Source organism: Medicago sativa, chromosome 3, assembly GCF_051527215.1.
Source record: "Medicago sativa cultivar Bolivia chromosome 3, Bolivia_mono, whole genome shotgun sequence".
Lineage (NCBI taxonomy): Eukaryota > Viridiplantae > Streptophyta > Magnoliopsida > Fabales > Fabaceae > Medicago > Medicago sativa.
In genome coordinates this window covers 60,140,703-60,167,153 of record NC_140751.1, presented here as the reverse complement: position 1 = coordinate 60,167,153, position 26,451 = coordinate 60,140,703, and the positions used below count along the sequence as shown (strand labels likewise).

Here is a 26,451-nt window from a genome sequence, read left to right as displayed (position 1 = left end):
CTAGCCCTTTAAAAAATTACACCCATTCACCCCATCAGAATATACATATGCCTTAAACTCTATGGTTATCAATAACTAATCATTTCACGATTATGGCATCCAATATCGATTGATTCCAATCCTTCCCAATTGCACACAAAAACGAATCACAACCTCCAAAAACTTAAAACTAAAAAAATAATCCAAAATTAAAGTTAGGAAAAGATATGAGTATGAATTAGATTAAACGGAATTCAAAATAAGGGATTGAGATGAATCTCAAGTATGACTAAAATTGAACGGTGATAATGCATGAAATTCAAAAATTAAAGAATAATTAAGGTTTATTTCCTGTTGTTGGAGATTTGCAGCTATGATTGAGGTTGTATGATTAAGGTTTATTTCCTGTTGTTTGGTGTGGCATGTATTGAAATTTGATTGAGTGGGATGAATGGGAATATGAAATTGATTAAATTGACATGAACAGTAATTTGATAGTGTTGGCATGAATTGGTAGCCACCCTTTTGAAATGAATTAGCCACAAAACATGAGTATTTTATTGGAATAATAGAATCAATTTATGCAGAATCATATAAACGGTGTATGGGAAGAAGAAGGAGTGCAGATGTGGGGTGAAGTCCAGAAAGAGAAGTGATAGTGAAGCCCCCGCAATTGCAAATGTTTTCCTAATATGAGGGTAAAATGGACAGTTTACAAAAAATGTAGGGGTGAAGGTATGATTGTAAGGGTGCATGGTAAAATTTCCTCTTAGTTATAGGATAGTGAATATGAAAAGCAAGCGTTCAATCTTTGCCATTCATCTCTAATGGAGACCTTGAGATTTCCACCCCCTTTGAATGCTTTGAAGTTGCACCATGGATTCACTCATTAGTTTGACTCATCAATTTGGTTTTCTCATTTACTCACTTTCGTTTCTTTAACCGTCCAAGGTGCGGTGCTCCACTGAGTTCAGCTTTGTTTTCTCTCGATGAAGGTGACCTATGCCTTTCAATTTAATTTCCATTATATTTTAAGGTCATAACGTATAGAAAGTCTCTTGGTAATACATAATCTTCATATTAAATGGTTAAATCACTATCTCGTTTTTATAATTTTTGTCCAAATGCATCCTTAAATTCAGGGTTCCTGCTCCCTAATAACTTTCCAAAGACTATAAATTATCACCATGAAAGGTAATGGATACAAAGTGATGATAGTTTAAAAATTCTTCCACATACCAAACCACACTACGTTGAACCTGTCCAATCAACCCCACGAGTCAATATTATTGGTATGCCATGTCTTTTTGCTTCATTTTACTTTTGGAAATTAAAATGATGATAACAACTTTGCCGGCTTTGACACTTTAAGGGGCCGTTTGATGGCCAGGATAGGATAAAAACATGATAGGATATGAAACAGGATAAAGATAAGATATGATATAGACAGGATAAACATTAATCATATCATGTGTTTGATGCGCACATGATAACAACCCGTATAACACTATTTTATCCTATTAAATGACAAAATTATCCTTATAATCAGTTACATTTTTAACATATTTTAACATATTTTCATATTGTATATATTACAAAAACATCAAACAAAATGAAAAATTGAAAACGATACAAAAAGAAAGAGATGAATCTATAAAATAAAAAAACAAAACAAAAAAAATAGAAATTTGTAAAACGAAGAGGAAAAAAATTGAAATCACAAAACAAGAAGAGGAATGCATCAAAATAAAAAGACACGAAGAGGAATTGAAATCGAAAAAGAAAAAAATGAACCAATAAAAAGAAGATAGAAGGAATCTATACAAAGAAACGGACGAGGAGGAATTGAAGGAAAAATGATATGAATCCATATAAAAATAAATTGATATCAATAATAATGATGGATGAATTGAAATCGAAAATGATGGCATGAGCATGAAGAAGATAATAATAGTGATAGATGAATTGAAATCGAAAATGATGACATGAGCAACAGGAAGAAAGAAGAAGAAGATGAGGGTAAATTTGGGATTTCATTTATCAAACCTGATAGGTTAATTTTAACCCAGCTCAAACTCAGGATATAAAATACAAAGGAGTGATAGGATAGGATAAATTAAAGGAATAATTTATCATATCCTATTGGTGCATCAAACAAAGGATTAAAACAGGATATGATATATCTTTCCTATCCTGACTCTTTATCCTGACCATCAAACGCACCCTAAAGATGTTGAGTTCTTTTTTAACCTAAAACAAAATTAAAATTTCTAACCAAGTGATTCAACTCAAGTATTTAATGAGTCATGGTTAAGAAAGAGTCATTTGAGAGAACTTCGGTTCGAATCTTGACTGAAATAAGTTTTTGTCAAATTTTACCTACATATCGGCCAAGTTCTAATCCAATCCAAATTATTATAACACTTTCTCCTTGGTAAAGGAGGATTAAGAAAAACACAATTTCATTAATGTTAATACACAAAGCATGTTGTTCAAAATCATTTCACAACCATTATTAATTGCTTCACATTGGATGAAGTATGACATGAAATTGTGTTTATAAGTGGAAGTTGTCATCATCGTAAAAGCCAATTATGTAGGGTTTAGTTTTTCAAAATGTTGTCGGAGTGTATCCAAGATTCATTGGACTACTTCTCTATCAGGCTCATGCGCCCACTCAATATATCCATCCCTTAGTGTCTTACAAGTCTTTTGTAGGGTAGGTTTAATCCAAAATCTAAGAGAATCAAGTGCAAATAGCTCCTCAAAAATGTTCTTAAATAATTACTGAAATCTGTAATTTTGTAAATTACACTTTAAAATCATTTCATAACTGTTAAAAATTCCCTGAAGCAAAACCAAATCTTTCTAAAATCTGCTAGCCAGGTCAAAAGTTTCATGGGACATACTTGGTCCATTAAACCCGGAAAAGGTTATGTTTCTTTACAGCATTCAATTCAACAGTGTCTCGAAGAGTGGGGACAAAAAAGTAGGAAGGAGGGGGCCAGAATTTAGCAGTTTCAAGCAGATTTCTGCAGATTGTTTTGACAGGAAAAAATGGTCTTGCAATGATTCATTCCACTTTAAGCAATGATGGTACCACCCTGAGCCAACTGATAAGCATCATTAGCCAATAAGGGTCAAGTTCATCATGCCTGTGACTGGGAGTGAGTGTTTTCTTGTTTCCTTCTGGGTATAGTGGATGTCTAACTTTAATATGAGCATGATGACTACGTTATGCCACAATTTTATTAGCATCAACATATGAAGAGCAAGAGTCATACTTAAACAACCAAAATTTCACAACTTTTGTGATAACAATCTACTAGATTAACACAGTTCAAATAAATTGTACCAAAAAAAAAAAAACACAGTTCAAATAAATGATTTATTAAGTTAAATAGATAGTTAATGAATATATCAAAACTCATTGATTAATGTAACTTCATTAACACATGAATTTAGACGTGATCACCACAATCTTCAAGCGTTCAAATTTACATGTAATTGAACACCTAAATGGTATGGTTAACTAGGTCTGAATTCACGGTTAATGAATTCATCGAAGAATAAAAAAAAGGTTATGGTTAACTAGGTCTGAATTCATGGTTAATGAAGTTATGTTGGTGGTTAATGTGTTTTGACATATGATATATTTGTTAACCATCTAGTAAATATAATTAACCATTTAAAAATTTGTCACAAAAATTGTCAAATTTTAGTTATACAAAAATTATTTCTCTATAAAGAGCGGGTGTAATAGTCTTGCATTTAGTCTTTTACTTTTATATCTGATTTGCTAAAAGCTATTAAGCAGATTCTAGCGAACTATTACTATAGGTGATTTGTGGTGGATCTGATTCAGAGTCATTGAATGAAACAAGTTTACTAATCAAATTTAGAATTCGTGTTTTCTCACCGCCATCGAGCATTGGATGCCTTCTCGCCGTGAAATCAGAAACTACTACTTGTAGCTTCAACGTGATGTTTTGCCATGACTTCAAAACCTCCCACCACATATCCAAACACTCACCAATACTATTGTAAAGCCTCCAACGTTTATGCATACTTTTAGGGAATCCATGACTTTGCCGCCATAGATTTCACCATAGACAAAACTGGTGGTCAGCGACTCTAGTAGAAGAGGCGAGCCTGAACACGAGAGAAAGCGGGGCAACTGTTTGGTACAAGGGTACACCAAAAGGCTACAAATGATAGATTAAATCAATTAACCTGGTGATTGTAAATCATGTCTCATCGTGGACCATCAATATTAGTTGTCCATGGTAGAATGGTCTGTGATGCTCATGAGGACTAATCTTGTTACTTGACAACATTGTTGAGCTTGCCTAAGTAAATCGCAAATAAGACCCACACGCCATGTAAAAAATACTGACGTTAAAAATTAGACAACCCAGTGATGAACGAATCTGATTGTAACAAGATGAATACTTGGGGAACCAAAGCTGCACAAACGTAATACCTTTGGGACTTGAACAATTAAGAAACAAATAAAAACTAGCTTCTCACCTTTATTTTGTCCATCATCACAAAGTATTTGTTCTTGTTCCCCTCCACAAGCTGAATTGAAGTCAAAAGATAAAATGTGCCTTATCAATTGGAATTTGGCAAAGGCTTCGAAATAAAGAACAACATCCACCAAGTTTGTTTACTTCCATTTGCCTTGGCGATGTTTTAGTTAACCAGCCATAGATCTAACAGGGTGCCATACATCTACTCCTCTAGCCCTTATTTTGTTTTTATCATCAGGTTTTTCCATTAATAATTGAGAGATAGCACATTGTCACTCAAAAGGTGCACAACCAGTAAACAACTGAACATAAATAATACAAAAAATATATATACAAAGGATCTTTTAGCACAATTGGCATCAGTTCAAACTCAGGTGTGATGAATTCAAAGCTTTCTCTTTCAAATCGCAAGCTCTTGCTTGATATATCCACATGTATTCCATGATATAACACCATACTTATACTCTGATTTAGGAAAAATTATTTTTAAATTTCATTTTGCAGAAGAGAACAGGAAAAACGCAACAGTTAACTTCACTAATCAGACAATATGCATTTAGAAACTTGAGTTTAAGAGGATATTCAATTTTTTCACTCCGATTTGGCAAGTTGCAACACACATTGAACTCTAAGAAAATGTTAGATGATGCTTCAACTTAGCAATATTCATAGGTCAATTTGGAGACAAAATGTACAAGCCAACTACTATATAAGGAAACATCTGACCTTAACTGCTATTAATAAAAAAACTGGTCACCTCCCAAAACATCTCATTACCGAGGAGGTAAGAGCAGAAGTCAGAAATGTCATTCCAGCAGATCCACCAGGAAAGTATGATATAGCATAGTACCCAAGTGAGAGAACCTACAAGTAAAAACAAATTCATTTTAATACAAGAATATAGTTTTCGTAAGAAAAAACTAAATATTATATACAAAAATATGTAAGGAAGACAAATTCCCACATCCCATTTGCTGGAAGCATGTTAAAAACACAGCACAACCACAAAGGTGGGAATAGTAGCTCTTAGAATTATATTGGTTTTGCTATGATGAATATTGTTGCTATTCACTGTAATAGATATTATGCTCAAAAGTCAAAAACCTTGGATATACTTAAACCAACATATGCAGAAAATACATGCCGAAGAGAAAACTACAAATAACTATTTTAAGAATACAAGGAATTGTTACCTGCACTACAGAGAATATCACAGAAAGAAAGTAGCTGTGAAGCACCATTGAAACATATATGGTACCTATCATACTTCCTAGAAAGACCAATGTAAAAGGGAGCCTCTGAAAAATAATCACAAAGAGACAATCAGAAAGTGTGACAAAACATGAGCGATCAAATCAAAATAGACTATATTTTTTGAAAGTCCAAACTCAAACTGAAGCAACTGATCAAGTTTTTTCCCTTTCAATGCAAGCAATGGGAAACTAAATTCTCGTTACCTCCTTTGACAACATGTGAGCAAGCTGATTCTTTGGACCCTTGAGAGCAAAGAATGATCCAATAATAAATCCACATCCAAGAGTAAAGCATATAGCAAACTTTTGGGGCATAACCACCATGACAGGCAGGAACAGTGTAAATGCTATGAAAACAAAGAAGACCCCACTTGCCAGAAACAAACCAAAATACACTAGTGCTTTGCCAGAAGGAACGCTACTAGTGGCAGACTGGAAGCTGCCAGGTAGATCTCTCACACCTTTGGAAACCCTGAACAATAAGACAGATTGCATAAGTACTTGAGGGCAAGCTTAGGCAAAAATATTCTGCACTGGCTAGCATGTTCTTTCACCAAGATGTAGGAAAACCATTTATGATAAAATTAATACAGGGGACATTGCAAATACCCACCATCTGTTCCATCTTGCTACAATATTATACAATCAATTAACGCAAATGAAGAGGAAAAAAGAAAACTATGGCTTGTCACAGTGATGGGGTCGAGCTGCCTGAGTCAACTCCATACTATACAAATAAATATGGAAAATATAATAGCGGGTTGAGCTCTATAAGGTTATTGCTTTTTTCTTATTATATACTGACTCCCTCCGTCACTCAAGTAATTGATTGGAATTAGAATTTGATATTATCTTTGAAATAAGCAGCTAAATTAGATCCATAGACTGCTTGTCAGTTGACACAATAACGCCATTCACATATATAACATCAAATATACAATATTGAGACCATAGAGAGCGGACAACAAAAGATTGTTTGCTAGATATGAAGCTAGAATAAAGGCAGACCCCAACCTCTGAAACCATGATCTAGGAGCCTGTTACATTGAAAGAAGGTAAACAAGGTAAACAGGAGCTACAACAACTAAAGTGTCAAGGCCAAGAGAAGGTACGGGAAGTTTCATTTGGGAAACAATCCCCTCAACTTATATGTTTCTCAGAAAGAGCAAGGGCCTACTACCAACAGGCAGAGACAAGACAGCAAACTTATGTGCACCTTTTTGTGAATCATGTATATTCTTTGCTCATGAAGTCAACAATGAGCTTTAGTCCATATCAAGGTAGTTAAACTCAATATTTTACTCAGAATCAGGAAGGGAAAATGAAATCGTAACATGAATCATAAGATTCTGCAAAGTTTATAAAACTCATTAAGCACCTTTGAATACATGTAAAATTTCATAAATAAGAGAAAAAAAACCTTTAAATCACACTTCAAATAATTAACTAAATTAAAATACATAAGCATAAGGAAGTCAATGAAAAAAAAGTCATATGTCCCCGTGAGCTTAGCTAAATTGGTAGAGACATTGCATGCATTATATATGCAGGGGCCAGGGATCGAACCCCGAACACCCCACTTATTGTCTAGTACAAAATACCAAGACGTAAACACCTGGTCCTCAAATAGATTATCTAAATTAAACTTTCCGAAAATATAATATAATTAATGTTTTCCTTTCCAACTATCATGAGAATTCGTTATATCATAGGGTTTATTGCATTCTTAGATTCACAACACCTTAAAAACATTAATGCTAGTTTTAATTTCTCTTGTAAACTGTACTTAACATGTATATAAATAGTTGTTCCTGTAGTGTGTTACTCATTCAAGCATTCTGACATCCCTATCATATATGCATACAGGTGAATTTATGTATGCTTTAAATTTTTTATAGAATCTTACAATTTGTGCTACGATTCGGCAATTTACAATTTTACTTCACTTTTGAATAAAATCTTAAGGTTGACTGCCTTGCTGATGAAGCCATATTAGAATTATAATAGGTGAAAAAGTATGAAAAGGGCAAGAAACTGGAGAAAATGTGTAGAGAAGCTACCATAATCTGGGTTGTTATTTTTGAATTATTTCAGATAATGATGCTTAACCTCTACTTTTCACGATGCCAAACCAAATACAAAGAACTAGTGTTATGTTACTACAACGTAGAAGTAACTACCAACTACCTGCAACTGAAAAACAATTAGCAACCTTAGAAAAAATATTGATGTGCAACAGACATGCTTGCTTCGTCGCTTTCCACAAAGGTTGGTGCTGACTATAAGTCAACCTTACTCAACTCCTAAATGAACCAATACACATGGAAACCATAACTATGTAGCCCACTGAACATGTTTCTTAGCATGTTTGCTTCCTTCTTATGATATATGGTTTACTGGCAAGATCTAATCTTTTAGATTAATGCCAACCAAGTTCACATAGCTACCTTCATCTTTTCCTAACACATTCACACAGTCCCCTTTTGTTCTTTCTCACACCACTTTGCATCATAGCGTATAAATTTATAAGAAACGAAGGTAAATCTTAAGAGAAGGTTAGAGAATTACCAAATGGAAAAAGGTATACACACATACGCTAGAGGTGGCAAAATGATCAATCAATATCATTATCTATCCAGCTCACCAAGACATAACAATATCCAATCCAACTCAACTGCGTATTTTCTTTAGTCAATAGCGTCATTGCGTAGCTTCCCTTAGGTGCTACATGAAACCCTGTTGTTGCATTTTCACATAGTCGCTGTAATGGCCAAATAGTGGATGTAGCGGCCCTGTTGTGAAGCTCTTGTAAAAAGCTAAATATCCCAATATTAGCTTTGCAGTCACCTCAGTCACAAATTTTGGTTGCCCCATATGACAAAGGCATATATACGTGCTATACTTTATTTTGAGAAATCGGTGGTAATTTCTACAAATTGAAAGCGGAAAATGGGTAACTTGAAGCCTTTCCCCTCACCAAGCCACCCACTCATCTGAATCACAACAAGTTGTACTTATGTGAACTGGATAGAACTTCTAAAGTTGATGGGGTGCGCAAGGGAGGAAAGCATCATTAGAGAACGAGGGGATCAATAATCAATTTTAAATGCAAAAAATATAATTAATTTGAATGGCAGGTTGGAAATCCATCCATGAAAATGTGTTACTGACTGGGTTGGACATGTATCCACTAAACATGTCATGGATATATTGGATAAATGATTAATCAGATCTAAAGTCCATCCAACCCTCAATTTGACCTCCTAAAACTCGCACAAACACACTTTGTTAAACCCCTAATATAGAATGTAAACATTAGATTAGAAGGAATAAAAGGTTGGGATGGGAGTCGGTAACATTTAGTGAGTAACTAACTATAAAGCCAGAGGTGAAGCTAGGTGTATCCCTACAGGGGCCCAAGCCCCAGCCGTGCTGCAGAAAGTAGCAATAATACTAGTAAGCGTGTCTGGATTTTTAAAAATATAGAGATAACATATCATGCCATTAGGACTTTCCCTACATATGGATTTTTAAACAGAGATAACACTATCATGCCATTAGGCCTTTCCCTATATATGATAGACTAAGCTAAGCTTACTCTAGATGGTAGAGAAAGTTTACATCTTCCAACTTTCAATTTTTATAAGAGAGAAAACAAAACTGGTATTCAAAAGTTACTATTTGCTCTTTTCGGTTTTCTCGTGTGTTTTATTGTGACAAAAATGGAAAGTTTTATTTTAGATTTGATTGGTTGAGCCATGGTTAGACTTAGAGAATACAGGGTTTTAAAAGGATCTCTTCAATTACATGGCCCCTTCCACAACAAATAAATTCTAACGAGTAAATCACCAATCGGCCCCTAAAATTGTAGCGGACGGGTCTTTACCCCCACCACCCATAAACTTGTGAGTAAGCAAAAAAAGTCCCTCATTTTGAATTACGTCAAGCAAATTGGCCCTTCTATTAACTTGTATCTAATTTGTTGTCAAATCAGTCCCTGAAGTATATCACTTAATAGCAAATTAGTCCCTAGGTTATATCATTCACTAGCAAATTAGTCCCTAAATTATATTACATAACGTAAAATTAATCCCAAAGGACCAAATTTCCCAACTTCATTCAAAATCAAGATCTTTTTTGCCTATTCGCAAATTTCAAAGGCGTAAATGCTCCACCCCTACAATTTCAATTGACGAATTACTCAAATCCTAACTGTTTAATTAAGTTACTCATTCTTTGTAAATTCTAATTCTAATCAATCATTAAAAACACAACAAAAAAAGGAATCAATGCATAATATCAAAAATCAAAATGTGAGAAAAACAACAACAAAAAATTCAATTTTTCATAATCCCTAATAACAAAAGCAACTAAATACACATTAAATTCATGTATTACACAAAATTCAACCATTTCCAAACAAAAAAGCGATGAGGAGTGTGACTTACACACTGAAAGTACCCGAAACGGTGTCGTTAGCAGACCTAACAGCAGATTCAATATCAAAAGGGAAATTGGAAGGATCATCATCCTGAGAGGATTGAGCAGAAGCGTATGAGTTCCAATCAGCGAGCAAAGACGATGAAGGTTTCAGATCGTCTTCACTGCTTCCCGAAAACCAACTTTGCATTTTCAATTCAGTCGCTGATTCAAGAAATTCGAAGAAGAAAATGCGAATTTCGTCTTTGTTCGACTCTTCGCGAGAAATTGAAAGATTGAATCGGAGAGTTTGGAAGAGTTGCGAGATTTTACGAATAGTTAGGTGTTGCAAATGATCTTAAGTCATTTACTTAACTTTTTTGGTTATAAATTCATAACTTTTTTTTTTATATAGGCTTAATACATGTTTTGGTCCCTTAACTTATTTTTGGATTTCATTTTGGTCCCTTAACTTTAAACTGTGTCAATTTGGTCCCTTATGTCTTTTGCCGTTACCTATTTTGGTCCTATCCGTTACATTTTAACTATAAATGTCTAATGTGTAACAGCATTGCAGGTGGTCTACCATAAACATAATAAATTTTTTAATTTTAACTGTTTGATCTTTTTTTCAAAATGAAAACCGTTGGATCATGTAGGTCTATTGTAGCCTACAGTGAATGATTAACACATAATTTTTTCTCTTCATCATCTTCGCTACTATTCTTCTTCATCATCATCTTCTTCATCTTTGACCATTATCTTCATATAACAATCCCAGAAAATCAAAAAATTAAAACTCAAATTCATCTCTCTCTCTCAAACCAAAAATCAATCACCACCACTATTCTATCTCTCTCTCTAAAACCACTTCCTCACAAAATCACAAAACCACTCCGCCGTCGTCCGCGTCCTCATCAACAACCTCTCTGAATCACTCCGCAACGGCCTCGCACAATGTCGTACATGGACAGAACTCGTCGACCGCTCCGCTATCAACAAACCTGAATCCTTCTCCGACGCCACCCTCCGCGTCTGCAAAAACTACTCCTACTTCCGTGTGAACTACTACTCCGTCGTCGCCGGAATCCTCGTTGTCTCTCTCCTCACCAATCCATTCTCCCTCATCCTCTGTGCTCCTACTACCGGTTTTGCCGTTGTTCCTTCCGCCGGTTTCTGATCTCAGATCCGTTGAATTTTGGTACTGTGGTGAAGCCTAATGCTGAAAACATTTAATTTCTCTATTTGTTTTTTTGTTAATTTCTTGATGTATTGACAATTGGATTCATATACATATAGGTGAAGATGAATATTGAATATTATATGTAAAGATCTTTGATAATTTTTCATTTTGTAATATACTGGATTTGGTTATGTTGTTGATGGATAAATCAATTTTTTGTAACCGATTTATTCATTCTGTAATATTAGCAAGCTCTTAGTTATTTGATTTGGTTGAGAGAGTAAAAATTGTTGAGGTTGTTGCTGATGTTGTTGTTGAAAAGGTTGTTGTTGATGATGTTGAAGAAGTTGTTGTTTGTTGAAAAGAGAGGATTTACTTAAATCTTGAATATCTTGTTGGAATTGTTTTGAGAAAAGAAGAGGAGATGAAGTTAGGAGATGAAGAGGAAAGAAGATGAAGATTGATAGGTGTTGCTGGAATTGTATGAATTTTTGTGTTGCTGGGTTTTTGTTGTATGAAGTTAGGAGATGAACAGGAAAGAAGATGAAGATTGATAGTGATTTTTAATTTTTATTTTTAGGAAAATTAAGAAAAATAGAAATTATCATATGTTGTCAGCCCACGGTATGCCCCCTAATTTTTAAATCCAGCCGTTGATCACAAATCTTAAAGGACACCTGGCCCAAAGTTAACGTTTTTTTAAAAAAACTAACGGAAGGGACCACTTTGGTAAACGGTGGAATACTTATGGGACCAAATTGACACAGTTTAAAGTTAAGGGACCAAAATGAAATTCAAAAATAAGTTAAGGGACCAAAGCATGTATTAAGCCTTTTATATAAAAGTAAATAAATTCAAGACATTATAATGATTTTTTTAGTAAAATATTAAAAAAAAAATTGAATTTTGACCTTTACATCTATCTAAATTCCTTATCATTTTCATTTTTGTTTTCGATGGATATAATTTTTTGTGTGTAGAGATGTTCATGTGTCGCATTAAATATTGAGAAATTCTTAGATGACCTCTTACCTAAGAGATCATTCTTACACCCAACCAATTAAAATCAAACATCTCATTAAAATAATAATATCATAATTTTTTCTCATTATTTTTAATATTTCTCTCTCCTTTTTCCACCTTCTTTAACCACCAAAAACCACCCATCACCATTTATTGTTTCCATTTCCTTAATTAAAATCACATTTTTTTAAAGTTAACAACATGTGTCATATTTTTATTGGTTGGGTGTAAGAATAATCTCTTAGGTAAGAGTTTATGCAAGAATATCTCTTAAATATTTCGTTAACACTTGTTGTATACTTGCAGTTATCTCATCTCATAAGAAACAATTTTGAAATATGATAGGGTTTTGAAGGAGGAGCATGAGGTAGCTAAGAGAAAAGGAATCAAATAGATTATTATGTTGTATCAAAGTGGTTTGTAGAACAATGAACTCTAAATTGGTTTTGATGATAATAAGAGAACAATTATATCCTATAATATTTGTTCATGAGAAAAAATTAATTTAAATCAATTTAAGTATTTGTATATTTTGATAAATGCGTGAAGTCATGATTAAAATATTTTGATAAATGCGTGAAGTCATGATTAAAGAGAGCGGGCGAAGCATTTGATATGACCATGTTGGTTATAAGAGATGATATTTGAGCATTTGTCGATGATATTTCAAAGAGTAGTGAAGCATTTAATCAAACAAGTGTTTGGTTATGCTGCCTATAAAAAATCGTTTGAGCTCTGCCATTAGTCAAAGTTATACATAGTCAACTATTCATCAGCCTTTGATGTAAGATCATTAAAAAATAAAAGGCTTAATAGCACTTTTGGCCCCCTATGTTTGAAAAAGTTGCGATTTTGGCCCCCTATGTTTAAAAACTACAAAACCGTCCCTTATGTTTCGGTTTCGTTGCACTTTTGGCCCCCAGGGTCAATTTTGACCTGGTCCACGCTGACATGGCACCCACATCACTTATGTGAGGGGCCAAAATCGCAATTTTTGCAAACATAGGGGGCCAAAAGTGCTATTAAGCCTATTTTTTATTTTTTTAATTCATTTTCTTTTTTTTCCATTTTTTGTTTTGAAAAAATTTAAAAAAAAGGGAAAATTAATAAAAATTGAAAATAATGAAAAAAATACTGAAAAATTGGAAAAATTAATAAGAATGAAAACAAAAATTTGGAAAAAAAAATTTCGCATGACATGTGTGTATATTTTAATAATAAAAAAACATTAAAAACTGAAAATCTTTTAAAAATAACAAAAAATCAGATTATTTTTTTTAAAAAATAAAAGATTGATTTTTTTAAAATTTTAAAAATAACAAAAAATCAGATTATTTTTTTCGAAAAATAAAAGAAAAAATCAGAAAAGACATTTAGATTTTTTTTCGAAATTTAAAAAATTCGAAAAAAGTTCGGATTTTTTTTTCGAAATTTATAAGATTTTTAAAAATACTGGAATTTAATTTTCAAAATAAAAAAAGTTTAAATTTTTTTGCGAAATAAAAAAACTGGAAAATATTTAAAATTTTAAAAATCTGGATATATATTTTTTTAAAATCCAATTACAATATGAAAATTGAATTTTGAAAATCATATAATCTGAAGAAAAAAAATCAATTTTAGTTCAAAAGAGATTGGAAGAGCAACTTGAGGTACTCACTTTTTAAATTTTAATGTCTCTTAAATAAGACACTTTTTAAAATTTTACACGCATTAATAATTCTTTTTACAAAAATATTCCTATGTAATTCAAGCTTCTCAGATTTTTCTCCTAAATTTTTAATTAAACTAAAATCAATTTTTTTTCTTCAGATTATATGATTTTTAAAATTTAATTTTTCTATTGTAATTGGATTTTAAAAAAATATATATCTAGATTTTTAAAATTTTAAATATTTTCCAGTTTTTTTATTTCGCAAAAAAATCTAAACTTTTTTTATTTTGAAAATTAAATTCCAGTATTTTTAAATATCTTCTAAATTTCGAAAAAAAACCGAACTTTTTTCTAATTTTTTAAATTTCGAAAAAAAATCTAAATGTCTTTTCTGCTTTTTTCTTTTATTTTTTGAAAAAAATAATCTGATTTTTTGTTATTTTTAAAATTTAAAAAAATAAATCTTTTATTTTTTTAAAAAAATAATCTGATTTTTTGTTATTTTTAAAAGATTTTCAGTTTTTGATGTTTTTTTATTATTAAAATGATTTAATGATGTGGTATGTATATACACACATGTCATGCGAAATTTTTTTTCCAGATTTTTGTTTTCATTCTCATTAATTTTTCCAATTTTTTAAAATTTTTTCAGTATTTTTTTTCATTATTTTCAATTTTTATTAATTTTCCCTCTTTTTTTAATTTTTTAAAACAAAAAAAATGGAAAAAAAAGAAAATGAATTAAAAAAAATAAAAAATAGGCTTAATAGCACTTTTGGCCCCCTATGTTTGCAAAAGTTGCGATTTTGGCCCCTCAAATAAGTGATGTGGGTGCCATGTCAGCGTGGACCAGGTCAAAATTGAACCTGGGGCCAAAAGTGCAACGAAACCAGAACATAAGGGGCGGTTTTGTAGTTTTTAAACATAGAGGGCCAAAATCGCAACTTTTTCAAACATAGGGGGCCAAAAGTGCTATTAAGCCAAAATAAAAACCAAAAAGTCATTGTATCCTTTAATAGTTCACCCTATGATGATTAAAAGTTAGGTGGAGTTTCACATGGGAAAGGTTAATCCTTTCCCACCGTGGGAAAGCTTTTTTTGTCCACTAGATTAAAGAAGAGTATAGATATTGTGATGGTTTGCCCACACTACATTTTTCCCTCATCATCTTCAACCCATATCCATCTTCTTCTTCATTTAGTTGTTCTTAAGAAAACCCAGAAAATTAAAATCAAAGAACAATCCAAAAATAATCTTCATGTGATTGAAAGTACGGTACAGTCCAGAAAAATTGAAACTATTCATATACTCTTCTCAACGTGGACCATGGTGAGTTTACTCAAATTAACAGCCAAAATCATCTCTTTCCTTTCTCACAGATATTGAATCTCTACCTTTTAATGTTACTTTGTCCAACTTTCAAAATTAACAACCAAAACTAATCACCCTCTAAACCCAAACTATTCTCCTTCTTCAATCTCGTTCTTCTCCACCCATGTTCCATTTGAGATTGTTTCAAATCTGAGTTTTTTTCCTTTCTGCTTTTCTTTAGATCAGTGTTTTTTTATCTGTTCTTCCCCTCCTTAGTCGACTACAGCTCATCAAAACCAAATCGATTTCCCCACCATCCCCATCAAAACCAAATCGACTACAACTTCAATCACCAGATTTAATTATCTACAGTTGAATATTCATTTAGTTTATGAAGAAAAAAAACTCAATCATCTTCATCAAATATTCATCTTCTTCATTATATTATTCATCATCTTCATGATAAAAAAAAATCCAGAAAATTTTTAAAAAAATGAAATAACATAATTAAAAAAAACATTGAATTTCATGATTATTATTCATCATCTTCATTGCAATTATGGTTTGTTGTTGTAGTTCATGATTACATGCTCAAATTGAATTGTCGCTGATAAAATAGCTTAAAGTTATGGTTTTTTTGGTTCCGGGTTGCATGGGTTTTCAACAGGGTCGTAGCGACCAGTCTGGAGGAAGAAGATGAAGTGATAAAAAAAAATTAAAAAAAGGGATGCGCTGGAGGAAGACAAAGTGTACAGATATATGATGTGAGCATACTACAATAAGATCAGTGTGTGCCTGTTTAATCTGGTCCCATTTAGAATGGACAAATGCAATACTTGTGCACACAACACAGGTTGTGCATTTACCTGCAGCAGCAGGTTTTGGTGGGGTCAGGTGACCTGCTAAAAATAAATAATTAATAAAAAAACACATATTATATTAGGAAATATTAGTTTTATTGTTTTTTCTGTACACACCCCCAAAACTTGAACATTGAGAGTAGTAATTTCACACCAACACATCAGCAAATTAGTTTCTCACATTTGTTATTTGTTTTTTTTACGGTTTCCTTCTTGATTCTCTTCTCCTTCATCATTTCTTCATTTCTTCATAGTATCCATCATTTCTTCAACCTACCCCATTAACGTAAAATTTTCACTCACCATCAACCAACCTACCCATCAACAATATTGTTCAATATCAGTTCATTTTTCCATTGAAGTTTGGAGATTGGAAATTAGTTTGGTTTGTAGATCTGGATTCATTGAAGGTGTTGGTAGAATTCTGAAATCTTTAAACTTGAAGGTATGTATAAGCTTGGTAGATATGATGAAGTATGTTTGTTGAATACTAGTACTAGTTTTTATACCAGAAATGCATTTTGAACAAGATGGTCACCATTGAAGTTGTTGTTCTTGCGTGTTCTTCATTTTCGAATTGTAGATTTACTTTTATGCAGTAATGCACGGTCGTGCGGATTGAACACACGGTCGTGTGTAAACTCACTGGAAATAGTAGGATCTGTACTGAAGCAAACACACGACCGTGTAGATTTGTGGCACGGTCGTGTGTGAGTTAATGTCATTGAATAAGTTTTTTTTTTCTTCTACTACTATACCCAACCTAGTTTTCCTGCCATTGGCTATAAAAGTGATTGTGTCTAATTCAATTTATGTATGCATTAGGAACATCAAAATGGATATGAGTGAAATTCTTGAAATTTTTCAAGTTTCAAATGTGAGCAACATAACGGGGGAAGGCAACGTAGGTGTGGAAGGTTCAGAGGTATGTTCAATTGATTACATTGTTGTCTAAAATATTATAGAAGTTGCATATATTAGCGAAAAGCGTACGACAATTACGCTTGTAGGTTTTGCAATTACTGAGCTATTTAGCATGTTATATTCTACAGGACTTGGACAGTGGCTCTTCTTCGGAAAGTGTCGTGCGTTCCTCGGATGATGATATGGAAGACACGTACAATTCGACGTATGGATGCAGTTTTGATGATGAATTTGCGGTTGATTGCATGACTGACCTTGAGAAAATTAATTTCAAGGAATTAAGTTATGATGACTTTATGATGTACCATTTTTCGGATCGTCTAGTTGCATTCAAGTTTTACAATAGGTACGGTTGTGTGCACGGATTTGCCGGTAGAAGATCCCGTGTTGTTAAGAACAAGCATGGCGATGCTATTCAACAAACCTTTGTTTGTCATAGAGAAGGTTTCTGGGATGCAAGGAATGACAATAATCCGTCTAGAAAAAGAGAGCAGAAGCCAGCTAGTAGGTGTGGGTGTATGGCAAGAATTCAAGTTCACGTTGACTACGGTAGTGAACGGTGGTACATAAAAATGTTTGACGATGTTCATAATCACTCATTTTTGGATAATAAGTATGAGGGGATGCTACCTGCACATAGAAAGATGAGTGATTATGACAAATACCAAATGAAAGCAATGAGGAAAGCTGGCATTCCTACGTCACGTATCTATGGTTTTATTGCTTTACAAGCTGGTGGATTTAGACATCTAGGATATTCAAGAAGGACCATGTACAATGAGCAATTCAAGGATAGGGAGACGAAGAGTTCTGATGCAGAGGAAGCAATTGAATTTCTGAAGGGGTTGTCTAGTACGGACGATATGATGTACTGGAAGCACACTGTTAAGGAAGATGGATCACTTCAACATTTATTTTGGTGCGATGGTGTTAGCCGAATGGACTACACGGTGTTTGGAGATGTTTTGGCTTTTGATGCTACTTATAAAAAAATTAAATATAACACACCGTTGGTTATTTTTTCTGGAGTAAATCATCACAATCAAAGTGTAATATTTGGTAGTCCAATTGTTAGCGATGAAACCGAGGAAACTTACGTGTGGCTCTTGCATCAATTTCTTGAGGCAATGGACGGAAAGGCACCTGTGTCGGTTATAACTGACGGAGATTTGTCCATGAGAAATGCTATTAGAACAGTATTTCCAAATGCTCATCATCGTTTGTGTGCCTGGCACTTGGCAAGAAATGCTGCAAGCAATATCAAAAATCCACAATTTGTCCCGAAGTTCAAACGATGTATGTTCAGTGATATTGATATCGAAGAGTTTGAAAGTAGGTGGGAGAATTTGGTCGGTGAATTTGGGTTAGAAAATAACAAGTGGATTCATGAGCTGTATGAGAAGCGGAATCAATGGTCAACTGCCCACATTCGGGGTACATTCTATGCTGGTTTTAGAACAACCTCAAGATGTGAAGGTCTTCATTCTGAATTTGGAAAATATGTTAGTGTGTTGTCAAATCTGGTGGATTTTTTAAATCATTTTATCCGGTGGCTTAATTATGTGAGATACAGAGAAATAGAGGCGGATTATGCATCTTCCTTTGGTGAAATCGTTTTGCAAACTCAACTTAAATGTTTAGAGAAGTCAGCTGCAAAAATCTACACAAGGTCAGTTTTCAAGATTTTTAGGCCTGTATTGGAGAGAGCTTGTCGTTGTAAAATCGAAGAAACTGTGTGCAATGGTTCGATTTATAATTATAATGTTTTCAAATACCCGAGACATGACATTCATTGGACAGTTTCATATTGCCAAGAACAATTAAAATTTGAATGCTCGTGCAAGAGATTGGAGACATTTGGTATTCCTTGTGAACATGTCGTAGGTGTTTTAGTGCATATGAACATAAGAAAATTGCCGGAAACTGTTGTGATGGAACGATGGACCAAAAGTGCTAAAGATGCAATCAATGCACAAAATGCTAATAGTTCAAGTCACCGGGATACTGCTTTTGTAACTACGTATGTTATGTTTGTGGAGCATTGCAAGAGGATGGCAAACGCCGTGTTAAAGTGTGGCAATCCAGATTATATACACAAAACCATTGAAATGGTTGAAAAACACACTAAGACATTGGAATCATTCAACATGGGTCAAGTTGATGAGGTGTTTGGTGTGGGTCCAGCGACGGGGAGAAGTTTAGGTAATCCGCAGCGGCGTAGGAAAAGAGGCGGAGCAGCAGCCGATTCTTCAACTCGAAATGCAAATGCGAACAAAAAACGAAACACGCCTAAATGTGGAGTATGTGGAGGAAAGGGCCACAACCGCGTGTCATGTCGGTTCCGTCACGGAGCAACTATAGACTCAGAAACTGATTATAAACCTAATGACAGAATCTTGGGGTCACAACCGCGTGTCATGTCGGTTTCATCACGACTCATCAACTTCACAACTCTTGCCCTAACTGAAAGAATCTTGGGGTCAAAGCACTTGAATGGACGTTCCCTGAGTAATCAAACCCTTTTATCGACTAAACAACCTTAAAACTACAACCCTAATGACGACTATAAACCTAATGACAACATTCTTTGAACTAAACTAATACAAAAATCTCATCACGACTGATCAAACTCACAACTCTTGCCCCAACTGAAAGAATCTTGCGGTCAAAACACTTGAATGGACGTTCCCTGAGTAATCAAACCCTTTTATCGACTAAACAAGCTTAAAACAACAACCCTAATGACGACTATAAACCTAATGACAACATTCTTCGACCTAAAATAATACAAATATCTCATCACGACTGATCAAACTCACAACTCTTGCTCTAACTGAAAGAATCTTGGAGTCAAAGTACTTGAATGGACGTTCACTGACTAATCAAACCCTTTTATCGACTAAACAAGCTTAAAACAACAACCCTAATGACGACTATAAACCTAATGACAACATTCTTTGACCTAAAATAATACAAATATCTCATCACGACTGATCAAATTCACAACTCTTGCCCTAACTGAAAGAATCTTGGGGTCAAAGTACTTGAATGGACGTTCACTGACTAATCAAACTCTTTTATCGACTAAACAAGCTTACAACCACAACCCCAATGACGACTATAAACCTAATGACAACATTCTTCAACCTAAAATAATACAACTCTTACCCTAACTGAAAGAATATTAGATCTAGAGTACTTGGATGAATGTTCCACGACTAATCAAAATCTTTATTGACTAATCAAGTTTAAAACTACAACCGTAATGAATGTTCCACGACTAATCCTTAAAGTGTTTAAGTATGTGTTCTTGTTGATTTGTGATGAATGGTTTAATCAAGATCCGTTTTCAATGGGATTTCTTCCGCAAAGAGGATTAATATTTTGAAAAACCCCTCTTAAAATCCCTTCACTTACATCTCTAACCCCGATGACAACTATAACCATAATGACAAGAATCTTTGAGCTAAACTAATTCAAAGATTTCGAAACGACTGATCAAACTCACAACTCTTACCTTAACTGAAAGAATCTTGGAGTCAGAGTACTTAGATGAAAGTTCAATGACTAATCACACTATCTATCGACTAACCAAGTTCATAACTCCAACCCTAATGAAAACTATAACCCTAATGACAATATTCTTGGACATAAACTACTTCCAACATGTCAGAACGACTGATCAAAATCACAACTCTTACCCTAGATGAAAGAATGTTGTAGTCAAAGTACTTGGATGAATGTTCAATGACTAATCAATTTTTTCACCGACTAATCAGGCTTACATCTCTCACCCTAATGGCAAGATTATTGGAACTAAACTACTTCAAAGATGTCAGAACGACCGATCAAACTCAAAACTCTTACCCTTACTGGAAGAATCTTGGAGTCAAAGTACTTGGATGAACGTTCAATGACTAAACAAATTTGTCACCGACTAACCAGGCTTACATCTCTCACCCTAATGACAAGATTCTTGTATCTAAACCACTTATACGACAATTACTTCGATAAATGTTAATTGATTAATCAAGATATTCACTACGTGGTGTGTATTTCATCAATTTTATCGTTATTATTATAATTAATTTTTATTACACTATAAATATACTTCAATAAAATTTTATTCAAATCACAAATCTAATTTATAAATTCAATATAGATAACAAATTACAATTATTTTTTAAACACATTCCACTGAAAATAACATAATACTACATAATTAAATAAACTCAAGAATAAATTAACAAAAATAAATCTTTAAAATACAAAAACTCAAACTGGCTAACGAATAAATGTTTTGCGTATTTTAATGTTCATTTACCTTGACCAATTCAACAATAATGTACACACTTCGGTCACCAAAATAAGCAAAACTTGAAATTTTAGATTAACTTAACAAATTATCTATGTAGTATTATGTTACTCAATAATATACCCCACACACTATTTATAATAATGACTCATATGCAATAGTTTGCTCTCACTTTATTCTTTAATGATGAAGAAATCTCTATATATGTATAAGGACAAAAAATCTCTATATATATATATATATATCTACTCGTAGTGGATTTTTATCTTTATAATACACTTCCTTCAACCAAAAAAAATCTTTATAATATACTCATATGCAATAGTTTGCTCTCAATTTATTTTAGGGTAAAAGATCTCCAATAGTTTTTTCATCATTAAAGATCTCCATACTAATTATACTCAATAAACGTTGAAATTACTTCTACTCAATTTTTCATCATTTTTGATTTTTCCATTTAAGTAAAAAATATCCAATTTCAGAAATTATATTTTTGTTTCCTATGGGATTACAACAATGTTTAGTGATATTAAGTGACATTAACCAATTGTAAGTGGGATTACAACAATGTTTAGTTATATAATAATAGCAATTTTCGTTTTTTGTAGTGATATTTATAGCAATTTTCGTTTGCCAATATGCAGCCCATAGTCATTTACTTCTAAAACAAGGGCCCAAGCCCAAAACAAAAGTGACCAAAAAATATTCAGCTTTATTCTTCAGCTGGGACCCGCGTGTACTGTTCACGCAGGAGCTTCAGCAGGTCACCCATGCCTTTCTCTCTCTCCAGATCTGAACCGTTAGAATATAATATTAATATATCAATGGCACACAATGGCTGTCAGGCTTATATGCACAAGTTGTGTTTTGTGCACAAAAAGATGAATTTGTGCATTCTAAACTGGGCCGTTTAATCTATCCATAAAAACCAACTGTCCCATGGTGGGAAAGTTTTATGGTGTCCCATGTGAAACTCCACCTAAAAGTTATCCTCTTATAAAGTCTTCCCTCCAGAAAAAAGTTTAAATTCAAAACAGAGACAACTAGCAAAAAGCATACAAGGTACATGTTTTGGTCGCAATTTCAAGTATCCTACAAGATAGTGATGACAAAATTCTGCTACAAGATAAGGAATTAAACACGACTATAATTGAATAAAATAACAAAACCAATCAACTAAAATCCAAATAATTATTTAAAGTTACATGATTGACACAATTATGGAAAGCTTATCTTTAATGACCTAGCCTATAGACATTTAGCTACTCATGATGTATAAACACACATTAATACATATGAATAAACAAACATAAGAAAATAATCATTGATGATGATTCCTCCGATTCAAAAGTGCTCTAATCGTTCTACAACTCTTAAAATCACACTTTCGCTGTGTTTTACTCGTCGAAAGGTGTCCTCTCACTAACCTTGGGGTAAGGTATATATAGGCGTGCGTTTTCCAATGTTTTAGGGAAAGTCATCCCGTGACGCGAGCATATATCTCGTGAGGCGAGCCTTGAGGATAACAATTACGTTGCCTTTTCCTTTCGATAATCGTGACACGGTTTTGATGATCCACAACGAGATCTCGTGCGAGACTAATCATGGCAATTTATTCAGATGCTCACGACGCAGCTATGTTGCCCGTAGCCTAAGCCAATGCGAGGCTAAACCTTTGATTTCTTTCTGAACTCGTGACACACAACTCATAGCACATGTCGCGAGTTACGACGAGGCTGGTCTTGCTTCTTTCTTCACTTTATGCTCCATGTATTGCCACCAACACATCCCTAATGACTATGTCCCAGTAATCAACACCGTTAAACTTGTAAAAAGGCATAACATAATTACATAGTTGTCTGGTTTGGTACTAGGTTAGGTAAATTCATCTTTATTATTCGTACAAAGATTGATTATGATTTTGGTTCTTATATCTATGACCAAACAATGAAGCATGCCCAATCTTTTGATGTGAAAATGCCTATTGCATTTCCCTCTGTTATCTGTGGTATCATTCTTAGTCAGCATCCTGGAATTTTGGTAAGAAATGATGTTGTGAATAAGAGGGAATCTCCACTTTCTTTGCACTACAAACTTTTCAAGGGGACACATGTTCCAGATATTGTCATGACATCCAGTAATGAAGTTGGTAGATCAACATCTAAGGATAAAATTCTAGCTGAACTGAAGGAAATGTCCAAGACATTGGAGGAAACTATCAGGGCAAGCACTAAGAGGAAAATAAGTGTGGGCAAGATGATTCTGGCCTTGTCAGCTCAAGATGGTGAACTAGATCAGGATGAGGGAGTGGCAGATGAAAATGATGGTGCTGCAAGCAACAAGGATGGGGATGCGCTTTTTACTGAGCTATTTGAGGTTTACCATGGTTTGATGTTGGCAATCAACAACTCTGTTCAACGAGTTATTTGCGAAACACATTCTTTAGAAGTCATCCGTCTTCTTCAAGATCCATATCACTCTCATATGCATGTATGCGTTTCTTTATTGGTGAAGATTTTTGGGTTAAAGGAGCATATTTCTAACATTTCTTTCCAACATGTGCTTTGAGAGGGCAACCATTGTGGAAATTTCTTGGCTAAACTTGGACGCTCTTCAAGACTAGGTGTGACTTTTTGGCATGCTCCCCCATCAGAGTTGAAGTCAATGTTGAAGCTTGATGCCACAGGCTGAGTCCTGTTTTAAAGGTTTTTCTGTCCTTTTTCTTTTGTCATTCTAAAAAAAACTCAATATGATCAAATTTTTAAACCAAAGTCTATGCCATGTTTTTTACGGAAGGGATGAAATATTAGATTTCAAATATTTGGAGTAAGATCCCTCAAAAAAAAATTGGAGTAAGATAAATGATATCCTTTCGATCCGTCAAAAAAAGAAAAGATAGATCTTCCGTGTTCCGAAAATATAGAATAAAATCGGACTAATAAGTAAGGTAGATCCTTCTCATAAACTCATGCAACCAACTTAATTATCAATTAGGTCATATATTATAGATATTTATAAATAAATAGCTTAGGATATGAAAGAAAAGACAAAAACCTACGTATACATATTCTTCTCTTCCTCCCATTCTCGTTTGTGCTTTCTATTACAACTCTCCCGTTTCTCCCAATGATGAACATGTTTTGCTTTCACTCCAATCCAAAAGTTTTAACTTTACATGATTCTGAAAAACTCATCTCCAATAAACAAAAGTTTAGCGATTATGATGATGATCTCTACAGGTTTTATCATATTGAAGAGTCTCAAATTAGGGCAAACTCAAAAGGGTTTAAGGTAGATTTTCTAATGAGAAAAATTGTCGTAGATTGGTTGATACAAACACACTATAAACAAAAACTCATGTCAGAAACCCTCTATCTTTGTGTCAACATACTTGATCGATTTCTTTCCAAAATCGAGTTTGAAGTCACGACAATGGATAAACTAAAACTCATGGGTCTCTCCTCATTGTTGTTGGCTTCCAAGTATGAACAAAGAAGTGCGGTTGGTGTTTATGACATCGAATACATGGCTGATTACATTTATACGCCATAAGAAATATGTAAAATGGAGAAGCTAATCCTAAAAGAACTTGGTTGGATTTTAACGGTTCCAACACCTTATATTTTTCTTATTAGAAACATAAGGGCATGCCTTTTATCTGATGAAGACAAGATCATGGAGGACATGGTGTTTTTCTTTTCTGAACTCAGCTTGACAAATTATTCTGTTGTATGCGACTATAAGCCTTCACTGATTGCTGCTTGTTCCGTGTATTGTGCAAGGTTTGTTGTTGAAAGGTATCCCTTTTGGAGCAATGATTTGAAGATGTGTACAGGGTACTCCGAGGAAAAGTTATTGTCGTGTGCCAGTGTTATGATGGAATCGTGCATTCAAATTTGTGGAGATGGATACATGGAAGTTTTTAAGAAATTTTCAAGTTTATATCATCAATCTAGGGTTTCATGTATTGCTCAAGAATTTCTCGAAGTCTAAGAAATTCGTATCAATATGTGACATTTCATTGTCTGTCGAAAACTATGTTCACATCTTGTTGATGTTTGTTTCATCATTTAATAATATAAAAAGTTAAGTACCAACTCTGCATACTTCTTTATTAAATTGCTTTAATCTTCTGTCTAAATTGTGTGCATTTCTTAATGCTGTTATGTTTTTGTTGTATTATGATGTGAATTTCAAGTTTTGATTTTTTTTATAAACATCAAAAACTAATAACTAGCATGAATATATATTACAGTGATGAATAAATATTACAGTGATGCCTCCCAATTCAACTAAATTGTCTGTTTATGGTTTACATATTTCATTGTTTTTTATTCATAATTTACGCGAAATATAGAGTTATCAGTATAAATGTTTGTTCTGACATTTACTTCATTTGCGTCATTTTCATTTGTTGAATCTTCTTATAAATGTTTGTTCTCACAATATTTTCTTGCGACGGGATTCTTAAGATTTTCATTTGTGTGTGTGTTGTTTATTGTTTTCACCTTGTAGATTTCCTTATATTTTTTTTGTTGATTGTTTCAGATGACTTGAAACATTTCAGAGAAAGTAGAGGCCTAAACTCCCAGTTCCCACAGATCTTGTGCATTCTCCAAATATAGTCAAGAAAGTTCAAGATGTGCTTCTTCGTTTAGAAGAGATTAATGTTAATGCAGTTATGTCAGCATCTTTATTAAATTGCTTTAATTCTTCTGTCTAAATTTTGTTGGATTCGCTAATATTAATGTTGTTATGTTTTTGTTGGATTACGTTGTTATGACCTGATTCTCATCCATAGGAAGTATATCAGGATTAGTTTCTCCACTGAATTGGGTTACTGTACTGTGATGAATGAATTAGAGTATAGCAACATCAGGAAAGTTAATGTCACATCTATTGGCTTAAGCACAATATATATACACAATTGAATTCAACCAAATCTTCAGGTTCTTCTGGTCCTTCCCGTTCGGTATCTATTTATGTGCTAATCATGTA

General features: G+C 33.6%; 3 protein-coding genes and 1 pseudogene across 3 annotated transcripts; 3 read left to right on the top strand and 1 right to left on the bottom strand.

Annotated features, from left to right (window-relative positions):
* Positions 1 to 5,075: 5,075 nt before the first annotated feature.
* LOC146938768 (Got1/Sft2-like vescicle transport protein family) lies at positions 5,076 to 10,591 on the bottom strand. The gene is made up of 4 exons (XM_085752680.1): positions 10,213 to 10,591; positions 5,969 to 6,236; positions 5,705 to 5,809; positions 5,076 to 5,375 (listed from the first exon to the last, which is right to left on the bottom strand). Exons 1-4 carry the CDS (start codon positions 10,392 to 10,394, stop codon positions 5,265 to 5,267), a joined length of 666 nt encoding a protein of 221 aa, XP_085608806.1. The 5' UTR covers positions 10,395 to 10,591; the 3' UTR covers positions 5,076 to 5,264.
* A 6,341-nt stretch (positions 10,592 to 16,932) lies between these two features.
* Positions 16,933 to 19,681, top strand: LOC146938767 (protein FAR1-RELATED SEQUENCE 5-like). Its single transcript, XM_085749681.1, has 2 exons — positions 16,933 to 17,139; positions 17,267 to 19,681. Exons 1-2 carry the CDS (start codon positions 16,933 to 16,935, stop codon positions 19,679 to 19,681), a joined length of 2,622 nt encoding a protein of 873 aa, XP_085605807.1.
* Positions 19,682 to 23,400: 3,719 nt separating this feature from the next.
* Positions 23,401 to 25,546, top strand: LOC146938766 (uncharacterized). The gene is made up of 2 exons (XM_085757869.1): positions 23,401 to 24,158; positions 25,236 to 25,546. The coding sequence occupies exon 1, from the start codon at positions 23,401 to 23,403 to the stop codon at positions 24,019 to 24,021; it is 621 nt and encodes a 206-aa protein (XP_085613995.1). The 3' UTR covers positions 24,022 to 24,158; positions 25,236 to 25,546.
* Positions 24,147 to 25,546, top strand: LOC146938765 (G2/mitotic-specific cyclin S13-7 pseudogene; annotated as a pseudogene).
* Positions 25,547 to 26,451: the final 905 nt, after the last annotated feature.